Source organism: Scatophagus argus, chromosome 6, assembly GCF_020382885.2.
Source record: "Scatophagus argus isolate fScaArg1 chromosome 6, fScaArg1.pri, whole genome shotgun sequence".
Taxonomy (NCBI): Eukaryota; Metazoa; Chordata; class Actinopteri; family Scatophagidae; genus Scatophagus; species Scatophagus argus.
The window spans coordinates 5587015-5603262 of record NC_058498.1 but is presented as its reverse complement, the minus strand read 5'-3'; the positions used below and the strand labels follow the sequence as shown (position 1 = coordinate 5603262).

The following is a 16248-nucleotide window of genomic DNA, read 5'->3' as shown; positions in this document are numbered from 1 at the left end:
ACGCGGCAAAAAGACTTTGGTCGATCAGTCAGTGATGCCAGTCCCTTGGTTAACACAGGCCAGAACCAATCCTTAGAAACAGAGACTGTGAGATTGGAGAGGAGACAGGCGCTCAGAGGAGCACATGGGCTCGGTAAGATCCACTGATAGATCGGAGAGAAGAAATGTCCTTTCTCACCAAAGGGGAGCCGGTCCTGGATTGACAGGAAGGCAGTTTTAACAGCAGATAAGGCAGAGAGGATAAATGGTCAGATGTGGTAAGTGACAGAAGAGATATGGTGGGATTACAGTCTGTAACTCTAATCCATACAATATGTTACAATGGAACTCAAAATAAACCAACTGACAATACTCGTTTGAAACACTTAATTAACTCAGAAATTAAACCTAAATAAAGTACAAGAAGACAGCTTTAAAAAATATGCAACTTGAGAGGAATCAGACTGTTAATTAAACACATTCATCCAATGGATTATTCTACCAATTACAATTTTAAATAGGTAATCAGTAATCTGTAACTGATTACATCTTGACAGCAACCTTCCCCACCTGCAGGTGATTGTGTTTAACTTGGGGTCAAAGCTTTCTATCCATCCATCCCCAGGCTTTCTGCTGGACAGCTAATAGATGGAGGTGGGAGATAGGGCACAGCTCATTGACCTTGATCTGAAGGACAATTGAACTCTCTTCCAGCATGGGACAGCCTAAAGCAAACAGCTATGCATCACACACACAGGAACAGATATGCAATCTCTACTGAACACACCTCAACGGAGGCAGACACACACACACAGGTGGACATTAAAACATGATCTTTTCTGGGTTTGGATATTCACTCAAACGTGTAACGCAGAGACACTACGACCACATACTTGCACACACGCACACACACACATACACACTCCAACCTTTTTCTATGAGTCAGTGGGTTTAATGTTTCTGGAGCGTGGAATCCAATCAGTCTCTGGTCTAACATGTCAGCCACTGAGCCGTGGTGCGGGAGCGTGTGCATGTGCGCACAAGCATACACGCAAGTTTCGCCCGCATACGTATGTTTGTCACAAACCTTACTTCACCAGGTGCGCCAGTAGAAAAGCACACTAAAGATCACAGATCAGCTCCAACAACCAGAAATGGAAGTGAAACATTTACTTTCACTGTGTAAAATGTTGCATTAAATCAGGAGCAGAAGCGCACTCGCTTCATCGCCTGAACACAGACACTAACACCTGAAGGCATTTTAGCACAGAGTAGGCTTAATGGGCCATACAGCAGACAAGTGACATGTTCATCTACTCTATGGAACATCAATATGTATGCCTTATATTTCACATGAGAGCATCAATAAAAAACAAATCTGTGTTGAGTCAGGCATGTCTTGTACTGTCAGACACACAAGGGTTATTGTAAATAAACCACCATCTATATTGATGAGGATTGATGGGGAAAAACAAAACAAAACAAAAAAAAACAAAGTAAAAATTCCAAAAAAGGAGGGAAAATTTCTGTTCAATTATTCACTATCCATTAAAATACCAGCCCAAACTGTATCTAATATGCTTTCAGTGTTTTCATCAGTGCTCTGCAGAGTCTCCAAACATTTCACATGGAGCTGGGCAGGGCAGCAGACTGAGGGGCTTCTGGTTGTTCTGCAGGTGTGGGGGTAACTTGAGACCGATGTTGTTGCATGACCTATCACTTCCATTCTCCACTGAGAACCAAAACAGATACAGCAGGATCCACAGCATCAAAACAAAAGCAAAATGTCATATAATTTAAAATCTGCTATTTTATGTGGAGAAGCTGAATGCCGTTTTGTTTCTGTATTAAAAAGTACAAAGAGGAACTGCAGCAGAGGATTAATTGGTGATGCATGTATCATGATAATAATCATGATAATAATCTGCACCCTATTTGTGCAGATTATTATGACTTTTTGTCAGTTTGGTCACCAGAGGATAATCGTCTGCACAGTGACAACTGACAAATTGAAACTAATGGTGCAATGCAACACTGTCTCCTAAACCGCAACCAAGCTCTCTGTCAAGGTCTCTAATGATGACTGACCCACTTCACCACCTCTGCACATATTGGAGACTAACAGGAAGTACAATTTTTCAGGTAAAATCTACTTGCAGTTATTTGATAAATGAACAAAATTAGAGGGAGCCATTTTCAAATTGCTTGAGAGTTGCATTGAAATTACTAGACATAATAAATTTTCAGAATTTCACATCATTTTCTTGCACTCTGCAGCTCCACAGCACTCAGACACATCCTCAAGTACTGAAACATATTTTTAGGACAGTTAGCTAATGTAGCATTTGGTATGTTTCAAGCACCATTACCCTTAATATCATTAAAACAGCAAACCGTCAGAGGAAGACGAATGCCAGAGGGGTTGACATTCCCGCATCTGTAAAAAGATGGTTGTGTGTTGCGCAGGTCTAGAAACGTTAAACTGCCATTTAGTGGGGGGCTAAACACCAAGAGGCTGTGTGGGAGAAAGAGGGGGAGGACAAGAGGGAGGAGAGGTAGTTTTAGATCATACTTTTGGTGCATCAAATTCTGCAGGAGGGCCAGAGGGGCCCTGAGTGTTTGTGTCTGGTGAGTGAAGAGAGACATGGACAACTTGACATGCAGTCTCTCTCAAGGGCTCTTACAAAGTGTTTATTAGTGCTTTGGCTACATTAGGGGAGGATAACGGCACACACACACACACACACACACACAGATATACATACGCAGTGGTGAACACCAGACAGACAGGCCCTAAGCCTCCAGCTCTTCGACTTGCTATAACATAAAAGTCATCCTCTTTTCCTTGTGGAATAGAACGATAGACAGTGAAGAGAGATGAGATTCAGAATAGATTTATCACAGACTGACAAACAGAAGGCAGCTTCAGAAGACACTTTCCAACAGCCTGGCCAAATGGGGTTTACCAGGCACAGAGCCGACGTACATGTCTGGAACATCGGTGGCACGGCGGCATCTAACATGTCAGTCATCTCTTTTGGTTAGAAGACGTCAAACAAATAAACAAATATGATACAAGACAGCACTAGTGCTAGACAGTATGCAGTACTTATAATGTGTACTTTATTATACGCCATTCATTCATTAGCCACACAAATACCAGCACACTTACATTACTTCTGCAAAATTATGAGGCTTTCCTGAGTGAAATCTGCCCTAACCCTAACTTCGAAATGTTGAAAGCTTCACATATTAAAAATGCACCCAAACTGACCAAAGATGTCTACATCAGTAATTCAGCCAAACACTTGTCCAATTCAGTCAAGTCCATCAAGACGAAATAAATCACAACAAATGTGCACACAGTATTCCAAAGACACCACTTTCTGTTCACCCATGCTGGTTAGATTGTCTTTGCTTGGAGTAAGAACATGACAAATAGAGTTTGAAAAGCCAATGAAAATGAGACCTCAGTGTAGTGTGGCAGCAGAACCTGGGGAATCCAAGTGAAATGGCAGCTTTGATGAAGAGAAAAATGGCACAAAATTCACTGGGAGAACTGAATCTCTCTGTGTAACCTGATTGGTATACACCAGGGAAAGGCTTTCACTTAACCACCTTCATGATGAGAGGGGACTGTGGGGGTTACACACACACACAAACACACACACACACACACACACACAGTACACTGAATAGAACAGGATATTTCAATAGCTCAATCACTATGCCATCTACCAGCAGCTTAGACTTGAATGTTAACTGCCTCACCAGCAATCACAGAAGACTGAATGTCTGTGTATGCGTATGAGTGTGTGAATGTGGTCTATAATGAATGTGGAGCTCCATATACATGCATGTGCCATGGAAACCATTGGTAAAAACATTTCATATTTCATTAGATGTTGAATGTGCAATGTGACGTGGCCGTGAGCCCATCGTTGTTGCTGCACACAGTTTTATATCTTATCAGCAAAAACCACCCACTCACGAGCACACACAACAAACATACATGGACACACACACTCTGCACGTTCGTCTGTAAAATAATTGCATTCGCTCAGATAATTGTTAAGTGGTAAATCTATGAATATATTAAAAATAGGTGGTGTGATCAAGTGTGATGATTACATTTCCACAATAAACAACCCTGTATTTGAGCATGGTGTGTGATAAAGATATGATTACCATTTTAGATGACCTTATCTTGATAGAGGGGCTGTTTTTCATGTTGATCACTGCACAGCTAAAACTATATTTATTACTCTAATGTCAGAGTCTGTTCCTCGAGGTATTTTAGATGGTATCTCAGCTAATGAGGTGTGTACTGTTCTTGTTGCTAATAGCTGACGAACTGATCACTGGAGACATAAGGTATTATGACATAAAAACAACAGTTTTGTTAATGATTTTTAAAACTACAGCTCCCAAAAGTGGGTGTGTTTTGAGACTGAGTGGGAAGTGGATTTTAAAAGGAAAAAAAGGGAATGAAATGGGTTGGTTGAAAATATATAAATTCATGCAGCTCCTTCAACACAGTTTGAGAAAAAATCCCTCATGGGAAGTGTCTCTGACTATTACAAAGTAATCGTTGCTGTGAAGTTGCATTGCAGTAGATTAGCTTTACTAGTAGCAGTGGTTGGTAACTGCTGCTAGTCTTAGTTGGTAACGGTAGCAGCTATTAGCCCTTATGGTCACAGTATGGACAGGAAAAAAAATAACATACATTACATAATTATCTATTCAGAGAGGCTCTGAATTTCTGTACAAAAACATTGTGAAACAAAGATTTTGAGAGACAAACCTGTGGAAACGTTCTATGTTGGCTAGACACCCATCTAAACCACAGCAGACTATGAACACTGAACATGTTATCGAGGAAATAATTTCCGTATAGGTTAAAAGGGCAACGTGGTTGCATTTTTATAGTAAATATCGTACATTGGCTGGACTAGAGAGCACTTAGGAGGGACCTGGTCGCTTTGGCTAGCTTTAGCACAGCAGTTCTTAACTAAAAGCAAGTTAGTAGACAGAAAGACAATATGTGTTTGTCATCCTAAAAATAGGAGAGGGCTTTGAGAATGAAGTGGGGTCAGCATTCGGCTCACTGTAGGTCACAGGAAACCTTCCTTCCTTTGACCGTTTTTTTCATTGATAGTACATGCATGTGTGTGTGTGTGTGTGTGTGTGTGTGTGTGTGTGTGTGTGAAGGAGAAAAGACAGGACTGGCATTGAGACAGGAATGGGTAACAATCTTAAAGCTATCGCTGGAGGAAAACGGTCTGAGTCGTTGACTGAGTGTGAAGCAAGTGCAAATGCCTCTGGATGCGCAGTGAGCCCGTTCCATTACATGACACCTACGCACACAGAGAGAGCAGTCAAAGGATTATATATGAGGGAGAGCCTAATGGGAAGAAACTCTATGCAGTCACCTCTTCTAGTGGAAATGTGGGTGAAGCAAAATGAAAGAGGCAAAAGCACTAAATATATATACAAATGTTGACACATATGCACTCACATACCACATACTGTATTTTTTTTCATATGTAGGTTTACTCTTCTTTCTTTGATCTGTTATCAAATAATAGAACAGAGATTACATTTACTGCAGTCCAAGGCAAGCTGGACTAATGGAGCTGTATACTACATGTGTGTAGATGCCTTGAGGATGGGGATTTGTGGGGTTTACATGTTTATGTGTATGCATGTTCATGTGTGTCACTGTGTGCACTTTAGATTACAGGCAAAATTTTATCTTCATGTAAAAAACTAAAAAACAAAAACGAAAAAACAGTCAAGGGGAGCTTTATTCACTCCCATCCCTCTCCGTCTGAACAGAATAACACACACACACACACACACACACACACACACACACACAGTCTGTCTCCCTCTTTTCTGTCCCTCTCTGCTCTGCTCTCTGCTCTCCCTGCTATAAAACACCAACTAACGCATCCCTGGTGGGCATTGATCCAGCAACAGCTTGCTGTAATGTAACGCAGCAGCACAGGCTGATGTGAAAAGAGCAACAGGTCCCCAGGGCCTGTAGGAGCCTCTCTGTCTGTCTCTCTCCCTCTCTTTCTGTCTATCTGTCTCTCTGTGTTGGCCTGTCTTTGTATTTTTGTATTGCCAGTTCCTCTCTAGCCAGTATGGTGCTGAAAGTGTCTGCAGAGTGAGTAATGATATGGTAAAGTGAAGCAGTTAGCAATGCAGTGGCCAAACAAAGGTAAAAATCCTTGACAGATGACTAGTCCTTTGAAGGCAATAAAAGACTGAAAGAGCAGGAAAATTGAAAGACGTCACAGAAAGGCTACAGGCCAAGATCAAGGATTCAGATAAATCCTGAGTCTTTACTGTTAAGCAAAGTGTTCAACTATTAACCACGTTACAGACACAGAACCGTTTCACTGAAGGTGGCCGATTTTGTGCTCGAGTATTTGAGGTAAGACTTAAATGTCATTAATCAGCATACTTCTGTCAAAGGAACATAAATCCACAAACGGCAGCTTGTTGAGGAATTTAAATGGTTGCATTCCCATTAAGACAGACAGACAGACAGACAGTTAAAAGCTGTAGGTGCCAGTAGATCTAATAAAAGTAACTCCATCATAGATATTACTGTGCAATCCACACTGACAAAAATGTTCAGTATTTTAAGCTGCTGCTGGCCTTGAGTCATCACATGTAGATGAAAGTATAAGACCGAAGGAGAGGACGCAGTGAGCTGGTAATAAAGGCAGTAAAAAAACAGGATAAAAGGATAAAAACAAAGAGAAGGAGGGTTTCAGTAATGAAAAATTCCACCTTGTTTTTCTCCAGGTTGAAACAAACAAAATTCTTTCCTTCATTTGTGCAAAATTTAATTAGTTCAGCATCTTAATTGTAACACTGACACACATCTTTTTCTTTCTATTAACAACCAATTATGATGCATTAAGGGGTAAGGGGGAAAATCGCTTGATCCAGTGAGAGTCTGTTCTCCTATAGGTGTGCGTCATCTCATTGAGTTTTGTGAAAATGTAAACCTCTCTGGTGGTCAACCCAATCATTCTTGAGCTTGTTCAGTCAGCACCTCGATGGTCCATTTATTAAAATTAAAAGTTGATTGGTGAGAAAGTACAAAAACAAAAAATCTAAATTAGTATTCAGCAAACAAAAACAGAGGCAGTCCATCATGTAAGCAACCCTTTTCCTCCGACATAAAAAATGATGTTTTACCTACAAACTGCAGCTACAAACACAGCCCAGAGCATGTAAACTCACAGCTCACGGCGGCTGTGCGCCTAAATGAACGCAATTTCGCATTAACATAAATTAAAGGCTCATAAACTTTCTTCAGAGGCCTCTTCTAAATGTAATAAAGAACCTCTCTTCCTGGATCCATGTTTTATTCAGCATTTGGATATGCTCAATTAGCACCGCTAATTAACGCTAGCTGTACTCCAATTGTAGCTACAGCGAGAGGGGTGGTAGATAGAGGAAGAGAGGAGAGGAGAGTGGTGGAGGAGGAGGAGGCTGGTGGGGAGGATGAAGGGATGGATCTGAAAGGGGCAGGGGTGAAAGCAGCAGATGCAGATATATTGTTTCAGGGTTAAATTATAGAATAAATGTGTCTTTGTGGGTGGTATAGCACTGTATATACACCTTTTCTACACTGCAGAGTGAGCATAATAGTGTTCATATTGAATGAAAACATTCATCAGCATGGCACCATTACACTAATTTATCATGCGACACACAAAGTCCCAACAGCATCTGCACAGGTGTATGTTTCACCAATTAATTTTGTTGCCCTTTACAGATGACTGTGTCTGCCTATTACTGATAACCCTGGATGGTGGCATGTGTTGCAGAAAGGTTGGCATTACGAGAAGACCAGTCTGGCAGATGTATTCATACAGTATTTGATTTCTAAGCTGCGATCACACTGCGCTGTCACTTAGCTGTGCATACAATATTCATATGTTTCTATGTATTTCTGTGTCTGTAAGAATAAAGTGTTTTACAGGAATAATATATCAACGGCCAGATGAGGCTGTATGCAGCCCAAACTGAGTGTTGGTCTGTCTTATTCCTCTTCTATTTTAATAAATATGCTAAGAAACAGAGAGAGGAAGATGGTAGAGTGATACACCTGAAATCTCATCTTTTTTATAACGTAGCTTCTAATTTGCAAATGTTTGTATTATTCCCTCACCACTGTGAAGCTCAAAAATGGTTTCAGTGTGAAACTAAATATGATGGTTTTTGGATTGACTCTCGTCGTGGTGTAATATGACAGCAAATCTAATATGCTTTGGGGAAATGGCTTCATTCAAAGCAGCGTTCAGAAAAGAAAGTCATCTCTTTTTGTCCAGTGTACAACAAAAAGAGGAGTCTGAGCATAATACAAGCTAGGCATCCATACAAATTTATCACAAAAATAGAAATTGACCAAATCAAAGTTACTTCGCAGGTAACAAATAATACACAGGATCAGTGTGAGCCAGTTGATACCCTTTTGCTGTTCAATACCGTATTGGCCTCCACATTTGCAACAATAGCTACTCACATTATCGTGGAAAAACAGCTTTTGCGTGCTCCACCCCCATTATTGCATATGAAGAGAAGGACGAAGGAAGAAAAACAACTTATTTGTGTTTCTAAATTTCCATCATTTCAATAACAGCTTTGCAAAATATCAGCACACAGATTCAGCTACCAGGCTTGTTACTAAAATGTTTGATTCTCTGAAATCTGCTAGCATCAGTAGCTGAGATGGTAAACACAGAGCCAACAAATGCAAGTCATGCTCACAAAATATTTTTTCCACTGTAATGTGAAACACAGTAAAGTTATTTTCTGTTTCTTTTTACATGTTTATGGTCTAAAACTTCACTCTTAATATGACACAAAGAAGAAAATTTCCAGCTCAAAAGATGATGTCTAAAGGTTGTTATGACATCACGCCAACACATAGCACAGGCACACATATATCACATATATACTCGAAGCATCAGGCAGGAAATCAATTATCATCATGACCCCTATGAGATATTTTACAACTGGAGAGGAGGAAGAGCACTCTTGTTTTTAGACTCTCAGAGAGAAAGACAGACAGGATGGTACATGCAATGCAACGACAGCTCAGGTTACATAACTGAATCAACAGCAGCTGTTGTTTTCATTAGGTCGCGGCCACAAACTCCCTAACGTGATGACTCTGCGTACAAACTGCCTGCACTCTAACAACTTAGAGACAGAATGGAGCTGAATGAACGTGTGGGGAGACAAAGAGGAAAACCATCAGAGCAAGTGAGCAACAACAGGAGAGGGAGAGCGGAAAACACGAAGAGGTGGACATGTGGTTCTATCCACCTGGCAAGAAGGTTTTAAGACATGAGGCAAAATCGAGATAAATTGTGCATTTCACGTGTTTGCATGAGCTGGGAGAAGCAAATGCTGTAAGTGAGCTGCTCAGTAAGACAGGTTGGTGTTCCACACTTGCAAAGTTGATCATAAGTTGGGACAAGATTTCACTGCTTTTGACACCTTAACTTTAACCTTAACTAACCTTAACTGTGCCAAAGCTGCATTATGTATTTCTATATTCATTGCTGTGTGTCTTGATTCAACTTAAATCAACTTAAATTCTGGCATATGTGAAACTAAATTTCATGTGCTCCTCTTATATTTACTCAAAATTAAAAATATTTGCTGGGCCCTTCTATGTGGAGTTTGCATGTTCTCCCTGTGCCTGTGTGGGTTTTTTTCCTCTGGGTACTCTGGCTTCCTCCCACAGTCCCAAAAACATGCACATTAGGTTAACTGGCTATGCTACATTGCCCCTAGGTGTGAGTGTGAGAGTGTGTGAATGGCGACCAGTCCAGGGTGTACCCTGCCTCTTGCCCATAGTCAGCTGGGACAGGCTCCAGGTCCACAGGTGGAAATACAATGTGCCCAGAAACTATAGCTATAGGTTCATAATTGTATTTAAAATACATGCATGTATGTGTGTTTTTTAAAGATATTTGCTGTTAGATTACCATGCTAACCTCAGGGTATTCGTAGTGAGAAGATTTCGCCACTTGAGATTAAAAATTAATTAAACATTTTAGATAATTTTAGCTGATATCAATGAAGTTCATTAGAAACAGTTTCACTTTCTCCTTTACACATCTTTGGTGGCGCACACAACATGAGGGACAAAAATCAGGGAATTTAACAGCATCCCGAAGAAATCTTACAGGGTGTGTTTTCGTGTGTCTGTGTGTGTGTGTGTCCTTAATTATACATGCATGTGCAAAGCCTTCCAGTGTGCGTTGTTTTGTGCATCGCTTTCAACATCAGAATGTAAGAATGTCACAGTGCCTGAGGGAGGATGGCAACATTATGTTAGCTGAGATGCATCATGCATGCACGCACACACACACACACACACACCCTTATAGTTTAATTCTTATGAGGACTCTCCCCTGCTACATTCACTCTCTCACTGATACTACAGTGACAGGATCTGGTCAGAATGATTTCACCTGCACGCCACAAAAATGCAATCACAGGCTGAAAGCCAAACTTCTGACAAAGGTCTCATAAAGACACTCGCATCGCAGTGTGCACACAGAATTCAGAAAGTGTCTGTACATATAAACCGGTTTCTTTTTCTTTCTGACTGGATTAGTAACAGGAAAATATCACATTCACTTGTGCGCGTGTGTGTCGCAGGTTTAAAATCAATAATGCTGCAGGCCAGATGTTTATGCTGATTAAAATCAATGTCCTTTTTCCAGCTTTGACGCCAGCTGTGAGGAAGCATGCCTGATAATGTGATGTGATGTGCATATGACTACAGAAAAGTGTGATTGTGTTGCAAATGAAGCAATGTGAGCATCTGTGCTTTTCTGGCATTCCATTACTTTACTATGAAGCAAGTTAAGCCTCAAGAATGAGAATCTGAGATTCAAACACTGAACTACTGTCAACATCAAATCGTTTGATAATGACTGAAACCAAACAGAAACACGTTGTGTGGTCAAACAATGAACCTGCGGCCTCTACCTTCATGTGGGTACACAGTGGGCTCAGTTTTTAAAGGGGATGAAAAGGGCACGTGTGATTGGCTACAAATCATCAGCTGCTATCCAGCACCTAAACACCAACACGTGATTTATATAAGTCATATTATTTCTAATTGCAATATTATGTGTGTACAGTGTGGGTGCCACTAACACACTAAAACTGGAACACTCACTCTACAGCATGTGTGAGACTGTTTGCTCTGGTGTCATATGCTTTAAAATGGTGTATCAGATGCGCCTTTAAAGATACACTTTGAAGATGCATAACTGGTTTCGTCTTCTGCACAGAACCACTGGCTCAACTCTCCCAGTCTGCAGAGTGACCTGCTTTTCTCCTCATTTCCAGCTCATCGAGCAACAGCCAAGAACAAGGACGAGATTGCAGGGAGGAAAAAACAGATCATGTTTGACATCTCCAGACACATAACACAGAAAATATATATAAATAAATGAAGAGCTGAAACGTTTTACTTTTTTCTTTTTTGCCAGCAATAACGTTGAGTTAAAAATACTCCTGGTTGCACTTTGGGCAAAGTTTTAACTGAATTTTAAAATGTGTGATGGCCCAGGTGACAGATTAGAAAGCGAAAAAACTTTGACGCTTGCTTTGCGTGCCTCATGTTGGGTAAAAGCCAAATATCCTGATTTTTTAAGCATTCTTTTAAATCTGTATTTAGGATTGATCATCACCCCAGGGACTGTCACAACACAGCAGGCAGTTATTACTGAAACAAGAGGTGTCTTAATGCCACATTTCTCGAAATATTCAAACATGGGACCTTTAGCTTTTCAAGTCATTTTTCCTCCCCTCTTCACATCCAACAATTCTTACATTGTTTTTTGTTGTGTTTTTTCTGCTCGCCTCTCACACTCGTGCCAGTTGAGCAGGAAAGGTTTTTTAGATCGTCACTATTCAAATTCAATATTAATGAAAAGGAGGACACGTAAGACACGTAGACAAAAAAGCAGCAAATGCAGATTCACTAATGATCATTAAACCTACTGCAAAACAGTTTTCACCTCTGCTGCCAACAGCAAGCAGTGACAGGAATGAGGAGTTCAAATTATTTCTGGGTAATTAAGTCCTTCAAAACAAAAAAAGTGAGAAGAAACTACATTTTAGTCCAAATGACACTTGATGTAGCCACGTTTTTCCTGCCCCTCCACAAGCTCACCTGCAGCGCACTGCTCCTCGTCTGCGCCGTTCTCGCAGTCCCGCTCCCCGTCGCAGCGCCATGACAATGAGACACATTTGCTGACAGCTCCTCCGCAGTCAAACTTCTCCGGTGGACAGGTCTGCCGGCCTGTTGTGAGGGGTTGGAGGTGAAAAACGGCAAGGTGGGGGAGAGACGGGGCCCAGAGAGAAGGGGGAGACAGGAGCAGAAAAGATGAGAATAGATGAGTGATAGCGAACCAATACAGAGAGAGCAAAATGAGAGAAGAAACAGGGAGGAGGCAAAAGACAGAGAGAGAGAAGAGACAGACAGTCAATGAAACAGTTTGATAACTTAGTTATCTTGTTGCTCAAATCGATTCCCCCTGAAAGGCCTGCAATTAAACTAGACACACAGTGACAAAGGAACAAAGAAGCAGCAACACTGTCAGACACACACAGAGCCAGCAAAACACACACACACGCACTAAACAAACAGACAGGAAAATACACTCGAATCAAGACAAGAAACACACAAGCAATACTCTGTAAGGACTCTTAGCCCTGTAAACTGCTTATTCCTACTGCAGATTTAACTGACCAATTATCATTTTCATTCATGTATCAATTGTTTGATAAAATTAAAATTGAGCTGCTCTGGCTCTTGTTGCACAGTTGCATAGTTTAGGCGAAATCGGCTGTAGAGATGTCACCCTGCAGAAGAAAGCGAGCATCATGGACAAGAGGCTCGTGAGACGTTGTTGTTCAGTTGTTGTTGTTTTCTTTTGTTTGTTTTTTTTTTGAGGTTTTGAACACCACCAGTGCAGTGCCATCCAGCTCCATTATACTGGAGCAAAGGCAGACATTTCTACAGCCAATACCTCTAAAACCCATAGCAAAACAATCCACATGAGGATTGAGATAAGTAAATATAAAGATAAATATGTATGTATGAACTGTCCCTTTAAAGGGATTTGATTTGTATGACAAACCTCCTTCTCACCAGCTCAAAGGCTCTCCAGTTACATTGCCAAAACTCTTAGAATATCAGCAAATATTTGATTTTGACAAGCCCTCAGCTGCCCTCAGACTAATTGGTGTTAATTTGGTGGTGACTGAAGGGTTAGCAAGTACGATGCCTGAGGAAGGACTGAAGAGCTAATATGGATACTTTCCTGTTTGTTGGTTTATTTATCACAAGTCATATCATCACTGCAATACTGAACAGATTTTCCTCATATCATGCAGGCCTGCCTGCATAACTGTACAAATGAAATACATTAGAACACAGCCTGCATACAGTGCTGTATTTACTTGCATTTCAATATAAACTTGTTTTTGAGTGTACATCAGTGTGAGTGAATGACACGACACACACACACACACACATACACACACACACACACTGTGTCTGAGTGGTGAGAAAGTGGTCCCTCTTGGTAAAAGCCCATTACCGCAGAGAAGGCCATTGTCCCTACATGTGTAACCCGTGGGGTTGGTACGAGGAGGAAAAATTACAGCCGTCCAATACATCAAATTTACACTGAGTCCCCACAGCAAATCCCTCCCTGTCCCTTCTCTCTGCAAACCACTACATTCTCTCACCCTGCCTCACCCCCTCCTCCCTCTTCAATTTCTCACACATATACACACACACTCCAACACCATAGGGACTCTGGTCCCACATTACATTACAGCACTGTGTCAAAGCTAACTCTATCAATTATACATGTTTGACCAACAGAATGCTTCTTGGCAACCAGCCTGAGTGTGTGTTTGTGTGTGTGTGTGGGTTACAGCCACAGATCAATAGTACCTATGGGATTTGCCCATTTCAGTCTCATTCTATATTTTATTTATCTTCTGTTTTTTTCTTTTCTTTTCTTTTTCTTTTCCCTTCTCATTTTTTTTCTTTTTAACGTTACTGAATAAATTGCTGCCATTCAAAGGCTGCCCCTCGTGGAGACACTCTGGGAGCCCCGCCGGTAGTGATTGCCAGGATTTTCTCCAACTGTACAGTCTGCGTTGCCAGGTTCTACACTATTCAAAAAGTGGTGACTTGCAATATTAAAAAGTGGTTACTTGCAATATTCCTTCTATTGAATATTAGGCCTATTTTATGAGGATCTTTTCAAAATTAAATTAGGTTTCCTTTGGCCTTTAAAGAATAAATGACTCCTTCAAATCCCCTTTTACAGAGTGAACAAGGGCGCACCATGTCAGCACAGCCTGATGCAGGTCTTCTGGTTAATGCCATGGTGTGAATATTAATAGAAAGTGTCTGCAGGTGTGTTAATGTTGAGGCCAGTAAACTGTCGTCTGGCTTATGTCAGTTATTTTCAAATGCGTGTTGGTGTGTGTCTTGGAGGTGTTGTATGGACGGTATGATATACGATATGATATAATCAGAAGTTTCATCTTATTTACCTACTCTGTGTATGTTGGTGTGCAGCAGAATCTTAAGGCTGCTGTTGAACATCTGCTCACCCAAAGATGAACCTGAACACCGAAATACACACCCACAGACACCTAGTTCACCAAATATCTGATTGACAGCTCAGTCAAAAGCATGTAATTTGTCTAACTGACTATTTGAGACTCTGGGAGTCCGGAAGGGCGGAGTCATGGATCAGCTGCCAATCAAATGACTGAATGCAGATGAGCAAAAACAAGAAAGAACTCCATTGAAATTGATTATGACAAAATTAAGTGGCTGATCTTCATCCCATGGGTAACAATGTTCACTAAACGAAATTGAACAATTAAAATGCTGGTTCTCCATTGGCCTTTGATAAAGAAAGATTGTTCTATTTGATGCCTCAGTCAGCCAGTCTGTTGCTGACTTTTCACAGAGAAAACTGGCATGTGCAGACTAAAAGATGTTTTTTTTTACTTCGCCTGCAGTGTGTTTGGAATGAACACGAGCAGTAGTACATGAAGCTAATTAGCATGACTAACAACAGCCACCAGACAGAAGAAAAGCAGTCCTAATAGAGACAGAAAATCTAATACGTCTGTACTACTAGATCACATAAACTCACTAAAACATCACTTTCAGGCACAATCAAAGACCACTTCAATACCAATGTATCGCCACAATGTGATCAAAATCCTAAAAAAAAAAAAAATCATTTCAAGTGTTTTTTTTTTTTTTTAATCAAAGATGTCAGATGCTGTCTGACCTAGCCAATCCAAATACTGATGATGTTAATAATGAAGTTGTAGTCAAGCCACTTTCCCCAGACTTCTGAAAGTCAGCTCTTAGATTTGCCCTGTCCCTTAGTTCCCCTCTCACTAGAGGCTGACAGGTGTATCCAGCTTCTGAGCAGGCATGTAGAGTGTTGATAGACTTATCAACAGTAACCTGGAGACACACCTGTGCCTGCAGAGATACTGCCGACTATGATCATATTCCAAGTGCAATATAGACAGTGACCCTGACCACAAAAGCATATACATACAACAACAAACTAAAATGATGACCGTGCAGCTTTGTACCAACACATAAAGACACTGTCAACACAAATGTATACACAGGCTCACGGACGCAGGCACATGCACACATACAGACACAACCAGAACTACTTCCAGCTATAAATCCTCTTCCCCGCTGCCAGTCATAGGCCTTTAACTGAATTCACTATTCTTTGGACTTGTTGAATGAATATTTCATGGGTTATAAAACTCCTGGGGCACAGACGAATACTGGGCTGTTAGCAGCCAGCTAGCTCGCTTAGTGCCAAGGCCTAAAGTGAATGACAGCTGAGGAACTGATGCTAGCCATGCTTCAGTGGAGATGTTTGGCAGCAAGCAATAAGAGCTCCCTGATGGGTGAATGCATTATCGAATGGGTGTGAAACATGGTCAAAACAAGTGTGTGCAGTCAGTGACTGTATCCAGGTTACATCAAAGTAAAGCAAACACATAAACCAAGACAGATGGACGGATGACCTGATTAGATCTTTTCACTTAACTCCTGTTTCTGCCACATATACAAGCATATAATCCTCCATAGATTCAGCCCTGCGTCCTTCTAATTGTGCTGTGACTTACTCATAT

The 16248-nt window shown here is 41.0% G+C and overlaps 1 protein-coding gene across 4 annotated transcripts in view; it reads right to left on the bottom strand.

The window, feature by feature from the left end:
* The window catches only part of lrp8 (low density lipoprotein receptor-related protein 8, apolipoprotein e receptor), a 154964-nt gene that overhangs the window by 48325 nt on the left and 90391 nt on the right, over window positions 1–16248 (bottom strand). For all 4 annotated transcript variants that reach the window (XM_046390966.1, XM_046390967.1, XM_046390968.1 and 1 more), the window contains exon 4: window positions 12212–12340. In XM_046390966.1, the coding sequence (XP_046246922.1) occupies window positions 12212–12340 (129 nt within the window). The remainder of the gene's footprint in view (window positions 1–12211; window positions 12341–16248) is intronic.